The 16,374-nt window shown below is 44.0% G+C and overlaps 1 protein-coding gene across 1 annotated transcript in view; it reads right to left on the bottom strand.

Moving 5' to 3' along the window:
- Positions 1–16,374, bottom strand: part of LOC127656798 (disks large-associated protein 2-like) — a 215,888-nt gene that overhangs the window by 8,067 nt on the left and 191,447 nt on the right. The window contains exons 11-14 of the mRNA XM_052145257.1: positions 6,146–6,231; positions 5,556–6,010; positions 1,881–1,972; positions 92–244 (exon numbers count right to left, since the gene is read on the bottom strand). Coding sequence (XP_052001217.1) covers positions 92–244; positions 1,881–1,972; positions 5,556–6,010; positions 6,146–6,231 — 786 coding nt within the window. The remainder of the gene's footprint in view (positions 1–91; positions 245–1,880; positions 1,973–5,555; positions 6,011–6,145; positions 6,232–16,374) is intronic.

The following is a 16,374-nucleotide window of genomic DNA, read 5'->3' on the forward strand; positions in this document are numbered from 1 at the left end:
ACATTTTTTATAATGAGTACAGCCTGTGGAGCATGTTTTGAATACTGAATCTGGCTAAATTTTTATTCAATGCTAACCAGTCAGCTCTAACCTTCTTCACAGGACTTTCAATGAGCCTCCAGTCATTGGACTTGATCTTCTGGAGCTCGTTGAATTTGGAGGTAACGTCATCAACAGAGAGCTGCAGAAGGTCCCAGAACCCGGCCAGGTCTTGAGAGGTGGGTCGAGGCATGGCACTGGGGTCCTATGGCACAAACAAAGATATGAAACACCATACTGCATACTTCATGCTTGTATGGTGTAAAAATACAGTAAACAGATTTTTATATATATATATATATATATATATATATATATATATATATATATATATATATATTTGTTTAGATTTGGTTCCACAACAGCTTTAGACATTTGTCTCTTAGAATCTCAGGGGTGCATTTACATGTAATAAGACAACACTGTATGAAATGTTTTGTGAATTATCCAAAAAATGTGCTTCATATGGTGACATCTATCATAGATAAACTGGTTTCAATCAAGTCAAAAATATTATTCAATATTAATTAATTTGACTACATCAAGTTACACAAGCAAAACAAATTATTAGGGAATGAATATGAGAAAATGAATATTCTCTCATGATTTACTCATGCCATACCAGATGTGTATGACTTTCTTCCGCTGAACACAAATTAAGATTTTTAGAAGAATATCTCAGCTCTGTATGTCCTCACAATGCAAGTGAATAGGTAACAACATTTAAAAAAAGTTTAAAAAAAAAAAAAGCACATTAAGGGAGCATAAAATTAATCCATAAGACTCCAGTGTTTATATTCATGTCTTTAGAAGCGATATGATGGGTGTGGGTGAGAAACAGATCAATATAAAATATTTTTTATTGCCTTTATGCCTTTTTTATTATAAATTCTCCTCCTTGCATTTACATTTGCATTACATTTATGCTTTTGGCAGACTCTTTTATCCAAAGCGACTTACAGTGCACTTATTACAGGGACAATCCCCCCGGAGCAACCTGGAGTTAAGTGCCTTGCTCAAGGACACAATGGTGGTGGCTGTGGGGCTCGAACCAGCGAACTTCTGATTACCAGTTTACCAGTTATGTGCATTAGACCACTACACCACCACCACTCCTTGCCCATTAGGTGGCGATATACACGAAGAATGCGAATTGCCAAAGACTTAAATATTGATCTGTTTCTCACCCACACCTATCATATCACTTCTGAAGATATGGATAAAATCCACTGGAGTCATTTTGGTACCCATTCACTAGCATTGTGAGGACCTACAGAGCTGATATATTTTTCTAAAACACTTTGTTTGTGTTCAGATGAAGAAAGAAAGTCATACACATCGAGGATGGTATGAGGTGAGTAAATTATGAGATAATTTTCATTTCAACTTTCCCTTTAAGGGTCAGATCAGGTAGGAATAGATTTTCACTTTTTTACAGAGTATAAAGGTTTAAGACTGACAGTATAAATTCTGACAGATTTTTGTTTATTATTATATGTTATAACATCAGTAAATCTGTGTTTAGTCAAATCAAACAATGTACGTTTTTTTTTCCAAAGGTTTTTCATTCATGAGGATTTTCTGTTTTCTACATATTTAACATCCCAAAGTTGTTGTCATTTATGTTCTCATCATGACCAATTCAGATCAGCTGATGTGGTTTGTACATTACAGTTAATGAATATGAAAACAGAACTAAAGGCTGTCAAATACACAATTCTGAATAGAAAACAGTGTGAGGAAAGGGAAGTAACTGCCATGAGTACAAAGCATATCAACAAACACAAAAACAACACATAAGTTTACACAAACGGGCATACATGCACCCTGATGTTACTTACTAAGTTCTGTTGGCAAAGCCAGTAAAATTGCTGAAATTTCTGGGACATCAGGAGCTGTGCGCTTCCTACAGCACTCCGGATCTTCCCTAGGACTAGCACACAAACAGGGAAAATATTAAATACATAACAAATGCATAAATATTTAACAACCATGAGAGTTCAACAACTCACATGTTTACATAGTATGCAGCCTGTATACTGATATAAGTACTTGTAAACTTGTGATATACATACTCTCGCACTCTCTTATATTTCTTAATTTAGCAGATGATTATATAGGCCTATATACATATTACAACTAAATTAAGATGTCAAGGTGCTGTAAGCAATTTTTATGGAATGATATGCAGAAACCAGGGGTGGACTGGCCATCGGAAAAACCAGGAATTTTCCTGATGGGCCGGCTGCAATACGGGGCTGCGATATGCCGAAGGGGGCAGTGATATGCAGAAAAGGACAGTGACACCTCAGCTCAACAAATTTGGGCCAGTTTCTATGTAAAATCCCAGGCTTATTTCTCTTCCCACTCTGCCCTTGGCAAAAACTGTTCTTCTCCCTGAAATATATCACTGAAATAAGTGTCCTGTGATATCTCTGTGACAGCACTAGACTTTGATGTGCTTTCTGCCTGTCAATCATTTTGCACGTTCTCATAAGTGGATCATTCGAGAAGGATATAGCTGCAGGTGTAACCAGTCCTGCTCGACTCGCTCCGAGCAGTTTTCAAAACGGGATCTCTGGCATGGGAGGCGGACGAGCTAATGAGGAGGCTAACGGCTATAGCCTCTAGCTTGCCTCTTAAGGCCAGGAGAGTGAGGTTTACACGCTGCACCGCTACCTTCCAGCTGGCTACCTTTACACTCTTTACACCCCCCTAAACCTCACACTCATATGGGTCACGGCACCACTGTAACCGATCAGGATGTCGTGTTTCCATGTTTTATGGGGACTTTCCGTAAACATAATGGTTTTTATACTGTACAAACTATATATTCTATCACCTAACCCTATCCCTACCCCCTACCCCTTGTTGCCAAGGGTGGAGGAGACCCCTACCATCCACCAAAAAGTGGCAGGGCATTCAGTCTGCCAGAGGCCAGAGGATTGCCTCCAATCCAACCGGAGAGGAGCAGCTCTCATCCACTAGAGGGTGGAGGAGTGACCGAGGACCAGGCTACGGCGTATAAGAGAACCGGCTAGCACGTTTTTTTCACTCTCTCTCCTCTCTCTCCCGCTTTCTCTCTGTTTTGGCCTTTCTATCTCTTTTTTTTCCCATCCCAGGTTAGAGAAGGCAGGTAAGGCAGCACTTCGAGAGAGAGAGAGAGAGAGAGAGAGAGCGAGAGAGCTACGGTATGTGTTTATGTTTGAATGTTTTTGTTTAAGTTTATCATTAAACATTACTTATATTGTCAAGCCAGTTCTAGCATCCTCCTTGTCCTGTTAAAATCACATTTAAGCTTCTAAAAAAATGTAAGGTGACAAATCTATTTGAAATGTCTAAAATTTTCTTTCATGTTGAACTTGCACGTGTAATAATATGAGCTGCCACTGTTGAAAATTTCCTATCAACTACATATTTTAACACAAATTATGAACAAGTTCAAACCTAAAAATTAAGCAGAATTACAAGTATATTAATTAAACAATTGTATCGTTAAAAAGTGCAGTGTGTCACAGCCAGGGTTGGGAGGATTATTTTTGACATGTATTCCACTACAGATTAAAGGCTAAATGCTGTAAAATGTAATTTGTAACATATTCTGTTAGATTACTCAAGTAACGTATTCTAAAAACTTTGATTACTTCTTCAGCACTGATAGATTTATTCACTTGTTTTGACTATAAAATCTCTGCCAGTACAGTAAAACAAAATACAAATTAAAAATACAATCTCTGAAAAACCTAAATAGAAATAGCATTTTAGCTTAGCATAAAGCTGACAATTTACACAAGGTTTATTTCTATTTCTTCTGCTCCAAACTTACTTCAAACTTACTTTCATAAGAAAGTGTTTCACCGCTGTTCAAATGCACTTTTGATCGCATCATTTATTTGTATAAATGTTTTCCATCTGAAAGGACTAAATATTAAATGAAACAAATGACAATAAAATGCACAGTAATCTCTTCAGTAATCAAAATACTTGAATGTAACTGTATTCTAATTACCAATGATTTAAACTGTAACTGTAGTGGAATACAGTTACTTATATTTTGTATTTTAAATGCATAATCCCGTTACACGTATTCCGTTACTCCCCAACCCTGGTCATAGATGTCTTAATGTGATCTGCCAGGTCTAATTTACCTCTGTGAGTGTGGAAAATATTAATATTTAGAGTGACAGAAAGAACACCTCATGTGTATTTTCACTTACTAAAGGGGTGGTGTAGACTCACACCATTGCTTCATAGTAGCTTCAATACAATCAGGAATTTAGATGACATTATTCGGAAGAGCGGAGCACGAAAACAGGGCGGGGCTGAATACGGTGTATAGGAAGCCCCTAACCTAACTCTTTTCCTAACCTGGAAACCCAAAGTATATTTCGCTTAGACGCGAACGCTACAGGACCTGTGACGCAAATCTTGTCATTAGCAGAGTGTGCGTGTACAGAACGCACGCAGACAGATTTTTCTAACCGCGTGTCTTTGAACGCACAGAATGAACGTGCGCCTGGATTCATTTGCACTAATTAGTGGGTCCACAAGGTGCCAACTAAATTTTGAGCTGTTGCTGTCATGAAGAAGCACTAGAAGATGTAATCGCTGCTAAAAAAACCAGGAGATGAAGGTAAAAACTACAATAGTGGATGTGCAAGTAAAGAGAGTGTGTATGCGGAGGTCTGGAGAGACCTGCATTTTTATAACTTGAGTCTGAAGGAATATAAAGACATCTTTATGGGTCTAAACTCCTGAAGAGAAAGTCAGGTGTCTCATAGCAGTCGTAACACGCATGCGCCAGCCACCAGTCAAATTGGAAATATACCCAGGGCTTAACCTTGAGTGGAAGTGAAGCCTCCTTTTGGAGTTGACCTAACCCCGTTTTGAAGTAACCACGCCTCCTCCTGGAGTACCAACGCCCTCTTTGGAGATTCCTCCTCCAACTCTGGGGAAATCTCCGGCCTGCAGCTACTATACCTACTTGGACCATTCAGGTTTAAAGCCATATTCAGATTAATAACAGCTGTCAGCTGTGGGTGCTACTGTTGTGTTTGACAATTGTGAGAAGATGCACTGTTCGTTGTCAGTCTCAACTCTGTCTTTGGAGGGCGGTGTTTTGAAAAGAGGGGGCGTGTCTAATTCAACGGTTCAGTCTCGTGGAAGTTCCAGAATGGATAAAATCACTTTACTTTAACTTTGATAACCCTTAAACGCATACCTCAATTCTTTAGAGACCTGGGACATCTTTCCACCCCATGTGAGTCATCCATTTATTTGGAGTTGTGCCCACACATAGTGTGACACACAAAAAATGCAATTTTTTTTATGCATATACACATACAGTACATAATATACTTGTTATTTCTTCCTCAAGGTGGCACGGATGTTTCAGCTTCACATTTAATGTGTAATTTTTTTGGATTCACATCTGATGCTTTTGAAACCTGGAGCCAAACTCTTCACCAAACAAATAATATAATATAAATATTGAAAAGTTCATGAAACTGACTCACTTTCCTCTGACAGATCGTTCTCTTCTGCCTCTCCCTCCAGCTCTTTGCACCATCCCTCCATCTTTTTCGTTTCTGTATGCAGCAGCTGCATGAACCAGCTTCCGTCCCGTCTACATGAGGGCGACGCTCTTCCCGAATCTGTTGGTTGGGGTGGCGTCACTGTTACCGCTACGGTTGCGATGGGGTCCCGTGGCGAGGGCTCCAGCCAGGGCTCAGGGCTGCGCTGGGGACTCGGTGGCTCGGAGGGGGTGCGGTAGTCCTCGCGGTAACTGAAGAGGCCCTGTGTGCGTACGGTCCGTACGGCACCGTACTGCGTGGGGGTGCTGGGCTCGCTATGCCGCTGGAAACCACCGCCAAACTGAAGACCTTTATCCTCCATCAGAGGAAAACCTTCCAATTCCAGATCAGCCTGAACACCGGCTGTGACACTGTTAGACCGCTTAAATCGACCTTGACTGTATGAGAGAGAAAAAACAAATGATCTCAAATAAGACCAACAACAATATTTGACACTTAGCTGCTGGTGCTTCCAAATACCCACACATGCACCCAGCACACACAGACATAAAACAGAGGCACAGTATATTTACCGCCTCTCATCTTCCACCTGAATCCCAACAGACTGATATTCTCGAGAGCCTTTACTTTCACACTCAGAATCAGTTGCTGCTTCTACCTGCAAGAGTAATGACACACAAAAAGACCTCGTTACCTGTGAGTACACATCCATAGACTGACCATACAAAGTAGTTTCTGAATACCAAATATATTTTATAACAATATACAAAACCGTTAACACTTATTTGCACCAGTGTTATAACGGAAAAAAATGACAGGGAAAACGTCCTAGTTACCGTAACCTCCGTTCCCTGATGAAGGGAACGAGGCATTGTGTTGATGTAGTGACACCAGGGGTCACTCTTGAAAACCCGGAGACACCTCTGATCTTTGATAAAAGACCAATGGGAATTGGTGAGTGGTATATGCATGCCCCTCCCTCGGACATACGGGTATAAAAGGAGGGAACGTGCATACTTCTCATTAGGTTTTGTGCTGAGGAGCCGAGATTAAGGTCCCGGCCATTTCATCGGTAGTTCAGTGTTGTGGCAGGAGGGACACAACATCTCGTTCCCTCCATCAGGGAACAGAGGTTATGAAATTAACGAGGATGTTCCCTATCTGTCACTCACTTGACATTGTGTCGATGTAGTGACACTTGGGGTCCCCTACAAAAATGCCACTACTGGCTGAGCTGGGTTACGTGGATCGGTAGTGTGAGACTGCTGTGTGTCGCTTAGTACCGGGCCAGCCCGTAAACTCCCCTGACGCAAGTGTGAGTGTCGAACAGCCTTTTGGGGACGTCTTGATTACTCAAAAGGATGGGGACAGGCTTATCCTAGTCGTGCCTCTTTTCCCTCTTTTTTATTTTTCTCCCCAGAAAAGAGAGAATTCGCTAACCGACCAAGATGCCAGTGTCTGCGTCAGGGGGGTGTCACTCCCAAGGGGAATACACAGCAGAGACCACACCCCACCCAGAGAGAGGGTGGGGGGGGAATTAAGTGGAAATATGTCACATGGTCTTGCAGAGTCTAGTCGGAAGTATGTCATGTGGAGAAGTCCCATGGTAGGTCCTACCCAATGGGGAGGAATCTCTACAAGCATGGAGACTGGGGCAGAGGGGTCTCTGCCCAAGGAAGACACAATTTGCCAACAGGGAAACATTTTTCAGCGGAAAATACATCGCAAGGGGTTGCCTATGGGGAACCAGTGCATGCGGAGCACATGTCCCAGCATGGAGCGTAGTTAGCAGTGTACTGGACTGGCAGTGAGTTTCTCCACAAACTCATCTGCTGCAGGGCTAGGAGGAAATCAGCCAGGGAACACATTTCTGCTGGGAATCAACAACGCACATCTTCAGCTCGAGGGAGGTGAAATGTGCAAGCAGTATACCTGGCCGGTTGGTCCAGACTTACCCGTTTGTTCCTGCTAAGACATGGGACAAGACCAGCTCAACCCGGAGATTGTAGAATCTCGCAAAGGTGTTAGGTGTAGCCCAGCCCTCTGCTCAGCAAATGTCAGCTAGAGAGGTGCCACTGATCAGAGCCTGGGAGGCTGCCACGCTCCTGGTGGAATGGGCTCGTAGCCCTGCAGGGGGCGGCAAGTCCTGGGCCTGTTAGGCAACAGCTATGGCATTGGGTGATCCTCTGTTTGGAGACAGCGCTTCCTTTCTGCTGTCCACCAAAGCAGACAAAGAGTTGCTCAGAGATCCTAAAGCTCTGCGTGCAAAATCTGGGTCTGGGTCTGCCACCTCCTAGGGCAGCACTTGCAGGTTCACCACTTTGTCCCTGAATGGTGTTGTGGTAACCTTGGGGACATAGCCTGGTCGGGGTCTCGGATTAAGTGCGAGTATCCCGGACCGAACTCCAGGTACGTTTCCCTGACAGAGATCGCTTGCAGGTCCTCAACCCTCTTGATGGAGGTGAGCGCAGTCTTCAAGGAGAGTGCCTTAAGCTCTACTGACTCTAGGGGCTCGAAGGGAGCTGCGACTTTCATGAAGACGCGAGGGGACAAGGACAGGTCGAAAGGGAGGACTTTGTACTGGTACGCCTGACCTTTGAATGCGTGCCGAAATCTGCGCACAAGGTGGCGGCGTTCTCGGCCTTCACCATGGTGAAATGGAAGCTGGCAAACCTGTGTTGATGGCCTCCGGGTCAGCATCGCGACGGATTGGAAAGCGTGAGCCACGCGTCCAGACACCGAGCGAGGGGGACCAGGGGAATAATTTCGTTGGACGTACTGGCGGGTGGGGCCTCGCAGCGGGGCGGAGCCAGAGATGCCACATTGACGGGGTTTGAGCCCTGTGGCAGTGCTGAGTCGAGAGACATCAAAGCACTTATCTGACTCCTGGCGCTCACCGGCAGATCAGTCGAGGAGGGGGGAGGAGGTGTTTCGCAGCTACTGGATTATGTGGCGAGATAAAAGGAAAAGGGAACAAAAGATTCTCCTCCCGGCCATCCACAGGGGGATGGAGTGGTCTGCTCACCAGCTCCTGGGCAGTGGCTTCTCACGTCCCTAGGTTGCCCATCTCAGGGGCGCCATAGGCACTAACCGTAAGGGATGAAGTGAGCCTACAGGCCTTGGATGGAAGCTTCAGGCACCCACGCCAGGTGGCAGTGCCAAGCAGGCACAGGTGCACCGCAAGCACCTTGTCCATTGGGGGCATCGCAGAGTAATCCCTGACCACTCTGCCATCAAGGGTAGTGAGGGCAGGGGAGCCGAGAGATCGGGTCAGGGCAGAGAAAGGTGACTCCTTGGGCGTGGCTGTGAGCAGTGCCGCAAGCCCAGATACCAATAATCCAGCCGTGAGTGTTCAAGGGAGAGTGGAGGGTTCCACTCTAGCCCGACACTCGCGGCGGCCCGGGAAAGCACGTCCGTCATCTCAGCGTCCACCTGAGACTGGGCGACCACACCCTAGGGGGAAGCCCAGCCGAGGTTTCCGCATCAGACAGGACCGGCCCGCTCTCTGATGCTGTGCTTGAGAGCTCATCACCTTCACGGGCACCGAATGAGAGGTTGAACTCGCCCTGGGACGAGCCAGCGCTCTCATCCGAATGCCTACCCAGAGTATATGGTGGAGGTGGTCTCATTGGGGTCCCCAAATCGCCCCCAGTGCTTGCTGCTCTGGTCTCATACCCATAGGTAGAAGGACCGAGGAAGGGAGCCACTGGGGTGGAGCCGCAAATGCTATAAATTAACACATTAGCCCTAAAATAGTAAAACTACAAATAAAATTAACTAAACTGAAAATAGAAAACAATGAAAAATCTAACTAAACTGTAAAGAACCAGACTGAGAGGCTGATGTAGGATCCATATGCAGATTTAATTGAGTGATCAAACAGGCTAAAGGTCAAAACCAGAAAAGAGAAAAGAGAAATGAACAGGTGTGAACGAAAATGGTGGGAGGCAATGTATGATGGGAGTTGTAGTCCAGTGAGGGATTAGAAACCAGGGGGTGAGGATCGTGTGAACTGCTAGGAGACAGCAGATGATGTGTCACAAACTAACAGTCATAATGTGAAAATGAATGAAAAATAAACCAAAATTGAAAATAAAAACCTAAACTGTAATAATAAATTAAGGGGCAATATTTGTTTGTTGGAAGTGGTTTTTAGGGACATTTTGACCTTTGAGGGCATGGTTGTTTATTTTCAATCACAAACCACTTTATATTAGTTTCACATTTAACAACTCTCACCTTAGAGACAGCAATACAGATATCTGGCAACTACAGGTCACTATTGTGTCTAAACAGTAATAAAACATTATTGAAATATATAAAATGTAAGATAATTGTTCACTTGTGCCTCTAACGCACACTATGTACGTATATAGCCTTATGGTTTAGGATATGTGCTGCTGACCAAAAGGTTCCATGTTTTCTAAGACGTCAGCATTGCTGACATCGCAGTCCTGCTCTTTCACCATTGAGCTCTTTTTATGGGCTAGCACAGTAGAGAGCAACAGAAAAGTACTGAGAAAAAGGGAAATGACGCAGGCTGGATTTTCACCCGCATTCCCATGAGAGCACCACAGCTCAATATTAGGTTAACCAATATTAGTTTTTTACTGGCCGATACCGATATCCAGAGAGCAGGGTGGCCAATAGGAAAATAAAATGCCAGTATATCACACAATTTTAATATAATAGTAAATTACATATTTGAATTTTTATTGTTGAGGATAACCCCTTGAGATGAAACATCTCATTTTTGAGGGGGTCCTCGAACTCCATATACTGTACATATATTGGCTAAAAAATGAATTAACTTTTATTTAGCACTTTATTTTACTTTAACAAAAACTTTTTCAAAATTAGATCTTGTGTTTTAAATGGTAGATAGTTTCTCCTGTTTTTGTTTAGTGTTCTCATTATAGTAATTGCTTGCACATTAAGAAATTGAAATTGTAATACATTAGGAAGAAGGAAATAACAATGAACACATTAGTCCAGAAATCACAGACAGTATGTGCACATTAGTAATTGTATTTTCTGACAAAAAGACTGAATCAAACTAGTTGTACATACAGTGCACAGTGAATATGAAATTTACTTATAGTGCACGTCAATCGCTTTTAAAGTTTTGAAGTTTTTTTGAAGTTGCTCTCTCATTCTCATGTGGATCCAGCAAGAGTAAACATATTTATGCATATACAAACATTTGTTTTCAAAGTTGATAGGCCGTGAGACCTGGTAGAACAATGAAAGATATCACTGAAATAAGTGTCACAAGATAACTCACCAGTCTCTGTGACTGCGCTAGACTTTGTAAACAGCAAACAAAAATGTGTCCGCGGGCCGCAGTCTCTGACGCTTTCTGCCTGTCAATACATTCTCATAGTGCGCGTTCTCATAGTGTTTTCATTACAGCAAATTATTGAGGCTTAATGCCATATTCAGATTTATAATTTGTCAGTTGAGGGCGATATTTCACTACAGTTGTGTTTGACAACCGTGGGAACATGGTGTGTGGTGTTTTGGAATGAGGGGAATGGCTAAATCAATGGCTCAGTTTCATAGACGTTAGAATGGCTAAAATTGATTGCAGCACCTTTAACACCAAAATGCTCCAAAAGGACTGTTGCAACTAGTGTACAAATCTAATCTTTGATAAAAAAAGCATCTTCTAAATTACTAATTAACAGACACACAGTTTGCTATGTAACCTGCATCTGCTAACAAATAAAATTGTAATTATTTATGAACTTTGAAATCATTGAAGGGTTATAAAAGCTCAGTCTGATGTACCAGGCGGAGTTCAGAAAATGGTGGAATTTAAAACAGCTACAAAAACAGTTCACACACACACACACTCACAAAGAGTAACCTAATACATAATGTAAACTGTGTGATACAAACATTTCAAAAAGAAGGAGACAGGTTATTATGTGATCTGGCCCTACACTATGAGAACAAATGAGAAGAGTTTCCATCATATTTTCAGTGAAAACCCCTTTCCGAAAGAAACTGAACAATCACAGTCACAAGAGCCACTGTAGCAGAAGGTGGAAAGTCAAGCCAGGAGTTAATGAAGAAGGAAATAAGCCATTCCAGTGAACTCTTGCTCTGGCTCTGGGAAACTTTTGGGGTGACCAGTCATCTAAAAAGTAGGCAAGTGAAATACGGCACTAAACCAACTGTGAAGTGTTATTGTTAGATGTTCTATAAGTTTCTAATGGTAAATAATTAAATAGCAATTTATGACAATTAAAGCTGCTTGATAAATAAATATATCTGTAGCAAAGGCCATAATACTTTATTTATAAATGTAATATGGTAGAAGTGATAAATAAGCTCAAATGAGTAAAAAAACATTCTGTAACAACTGTATCACAAAAAAATCAGCCAAGAACATCAAATGATGTAGAGAGTGTGACTCCAGCATTGCAGAAGGACAGGCTGTGAATGGTGACCTTAAAATCAGAGAGCAAGATCATTCACATCACAGATCAGACAAACTGACTGTCCCTGATATATTGGTCTGGCTGCTGAGAATTTAAAAAAGCAGACAAGGCTGCTGCTACAATACAGTATGTATTAAAAAGGACATAGTTGATCTTGAAGTGAAGATGTTGAAATCTTCATTGTAGTGTAGCAGTGACTCAAATATTCTACAATCAAACCTTTTATAGTGTGCTGAACCTTTTGCCACCCATAATGTAATTGAAGTTCTTATGTATATCAAGAACCCTAAAAGTTACTTTTCTTGTTATAATTAAGTTTAGGAAACCTTTTGTCTGAGATAGTTCTCAATGACCGACACCTGTTCTAATTCTATAAATCTGTACTTGATGACCATTTGCTCAGGGTGTAATCACCCAAATGGTGTGGCGACATCAAATTGTGGACATTTGTTTGTCTCAAGCTGATGATGATGAGATTAGGTTGTGTAGAACACATACTGTATTCTGGAATAGACTCCTGTAATTTCTATCTTTTAAGAATAGGCAATCGAATTGGTTGTCCAAGAATCAAAATATTAGTAGGGAGGGGGCCCTGTTGTGAAGATGGAACTGGTGTGATGATGGAAAGTGAAGGACAGTTGAATCTTCTGCCCCAGTCTCGCAGTTCTCAATCCCACACAATTTATTGGGCACAAGCAAGAAGAAAAAGTCAAAGCAAAGAAGGGGAGGATACGTTGTAGATTTCCTGTTAAAACTTAGAGAAACAGATCCATAATTAAGCCTTTCTTTATTATAAATTCTCCTCCCTGCCCAGTAGTTGGTGATATGCACGAAAATCAAAAGAAGAAGAATGTGGAAGAGTAAGTGAAAGTGGATATTTATGGTTAAAAATGACTTAAATATGGAGCTGATTCCCACCCCCACCGCTTCTGAAAGATATGGATTTAACCACTGGTGTAATATGGATTACTTTTACGCTGACTTATGTGCTTTTTGTACATTCAAAGTTGCCCACCATTCACTTACATTGTGTGGACCTACAAAGCTGAAATATTCTTCTAATATCTTTGATCGTGTTCAGCAGAAGAAAGTAAGTAATTGTGGAAATCAACATTATACCACAAATGCTGTTAATTTAACTTATATTGTACCCGGAACATTCCTTTAATCACATTAAATATGTTTATGCTGGATGTTCTGAAGAGTTAAAATGCTAAGCTGTCACAAAAAAATAAATAAAAATAATACCAAAAAAAAGAAAGGTAGAACCTGGCATGGGTGAATTATCATCAGCAGACTGGTTTAGGAAATGAGTTCCAATCAGGCTGGAAGAAGATAAAAAGGAATACAATAAAGGTGACAACTCCCTGCTCTTCTCTTCCTGTTTTCCAGCAGTTTATACAAACAAATAATGTCAGTAAATTGCAAGGAAATAATAAATCTGAACTCCAAAGCACTTCCCTGACACAATCGAACACTGGTCACAAACAAGTAATTCTCTACATACAAGGCTTCACCAAGACCTTGCCCTGCACGACATATGAAATATACAGTACATGGGAGTCCCACTCAGTTTAGAAATATCACAGTAATATGATGGTCACATCCTGTTGTTACGTTCCCGTGTTGTCTGCCCCGTGTTTTCTGTTTCACATGTCACTTATCCCGTTCCATGTCACGTTTTCCTTGTTGTCCGCTCCGTGTTTCACTTGTCTTTGTCTAAAAAACTACAATTCCCACAATTCCCGGCCTCCCTCACTGCCTGCACTCATCATTGTTCTCACCTGTGTCTCGTTTAGTCTTCATTGTGTCTGTGTATTTAAACCCTGTTGTTTTCCTTTTCCTTTGTCGTTCGTTGTATGGTTTTCATACTTTTCCTACGGCTCTGCCTCCCGAGTCACCTAGGGCTCCGCCTCCCGAGCATCCTGAGCCTCCCGAGCCTCCTACGGCTCAGCCTCCCGAGCCTCCTACGGCTCCGCCTCCTGAGCCTCAGTCTGCTCCGCCTCCCGAGCCTCCCTCTGCTCTGCCTCTTGAGCCTCCCACGGCTCCGCCCCCTGAGCCTCCAGAGCTTTCCATGGTTCTGCCTCCCTCGGCTCCTCCTCCTGAGTCTCCCTCGGCTCAGCCTCCTGAGCCTCCCAAGCCTCCCACGGCTCCGTCAACCACGGCTCCACCCCCGGAGCCTCCCTCGGCCCTGCCTACAGAACCTTCTATGGTTCCGCCAACCACGACTCCGCCTACGAAGCCTCCCTCGGCACCGCCTTCAGAGCCTTCTTCGCCCTCGCCTCCTTCGGCTTCGCCTCTGGCTCCCTCGGCTCCGCCTTCTGAGCCTTCTACGCCATCGCCTCCCTCGGCTCCGCCTCCCGAGCCTCCCTCGGCTCCGTCTCCAGTGGCTCCCTCGGCTCCGCCTTCTGAGCCTTCTACGCCATCGCCTCCCTCGGCTCCGCCTCCCGAGCCTCCCTCGGCTCCGTCTCCAGTGGCTCCCTCAGTTCTGCCATCTGAGCCTTCTACGTCATCGCCTCCCTCGGCTCCGCCTCCCGAGCCTCCCACGGCTCCGCCTACGCCTTCCACGGTGCCGCCTCCCAAGCCTTCTACGGCTCCGCCCACAGTGTACCCCACGGCTCTGCCTGCCTCTGCTCGGCCCCCAGGGTCTCCTGTGGCCCTACCTGCGCCTCCTTCGGCGCCGCCACCCAAGTCTTCGACTGCTCCGCCTCAGAAGTCTTCCTTGGATCGGCCTCACACGGTTCCGCCAGCTCCCCCAGTGGCCACTCCTCCTCCCAGGCCCCCTGAACCGGCCTCTGTCCTGTGGCCACCTCCCAGGCCCCCTGAACCGGCCCTTGCCTTGTGGCCAGCCCCCGGGCCACCCAAACCTGTCCCTAGATTGTGCCCGGTCGATGCCTCCCTGGCCTCCTAAACCTGTCCCTACCCGGTGGACGCCCCCCAGGCCACCTGACCCGGTCCCCGTCTCATATCCCCATGGACTGCCTGTCGGCCCTCTCGGTCTCCCTGGTCTGCCTGTCCGTCCCTTGTGCCTCCGTGGACTGCCTGATTGCCCCTTGTGCCTCCTTGGTTTGTCTCTGTGTCCCCTGTGCCTCCTTGGTCTGTCTCTGTGTCCCTTGTGCCCCCTTTGGTCTGTCTGTTTTCCCCATTTTCTAGCCCCTCTCTCCTTGAACATTTGTTTATTTTTGCTATTTTTTGTTTATAAGGACCGTCTGGAATCCGGTCCTTTTGAGGGGGGATTATGTTACGTTCCCATGTTGTCTGCCCCGTGTTTTCTGTTTCACATGTCACTTATCCCGTTCCATGTCACGTTTTCCTTGTTGTCCGCTCCGTGTTTCACTTGTCTTTGTCTAAAAAACTACAATTCCCACAATTCCCGGCCTCCCTCACTGCCTGCACTCATCATTGTTCTCACCTGTGTCTCGTTTAGTCTTCATTGTGTCTGTGTATTTAAACCCTGTTGTTTTCCTTTTCCTTTGTCGTTCGTTGTATGGTTTACATGTCGTGCCTATGCCCCTGTTTCCTGCCCTTCGTTTATGTTCTTCCAGCTGTTTGTTCTTATGTGTTAGAGTTAGTTATTTTTTTCCCATCGTGGACTTTTCTTTGTGTTTATTTATTTGTTATTTATAATAAAAGCCGCATTTGGATCCAAACCACCCGTCTGCCTTCTCCTGCTTCCCACATACATTACACCTGTACACACTCAGTTCAATACTGTTACTATGTTTATGGCCGGATGCCTAGATCAGAGTATGGAATTTCATTCTATACACACAAAGTTATTTTACAGTTATTTATGGTAGTGAAAATCTAATTTGGCAAACTGGAATTCTGCATCACAAATCAGTGAGTGACTCCTACACTGATAAGCCAAAATATTATGACCACTCACAGGTGAAGTGAATAACGTTGATCATATCCTACATGTTAAGGTCTGGGTAGATTAAACGGTAAGTGAAATCGGTTCTCGTAGTCAATGTGTGGAATGCAGGAGAAATGGGCAGGAGTAAAGACCTGAGAGACAAGGGCCAAATGTTTATGGCCGGATGCCTAGATCAGAGCATCTCTGAAATGGCAAGGCTTGTAGGGTGCTCCCGGTCAGACAAACCACAAACCGGCGACAGGGTGTCTAAGGTGGCACAAGTCACAGAAAATTGAAATAATGTTTACGGTAAGAATGTGTCACAACTTACAGTGCATCGCACCTGATTATGGGGCTGCATAGCCGCAGACCGGTCAGAGTGCCCACGATGAACCCTGTGCACCATAGAATGCGCCTACAATGGGTATGCAAGCATTGGAATTGGACCTTGGAAGTGGTCAGAAGGTCGCCTGGTCCGATGAGTCCCGTTTTATTT

The sequence above is a fragment of the Xyrauchen texanus genome, chromosome 16 (genome assembly GCF_025860055.1).
Source record: "Xyrauchen texanus isolate HMW12.3.18 chromosome 16, RBS_HiC_50CHRs, whole genome shotgun sequence".
NCBI lineage: Eukaryota > Metazoa > Chordata > Actinopteri > Cypriniformes > Catostomidae > Xyrauchen > Xyrauchen texanus.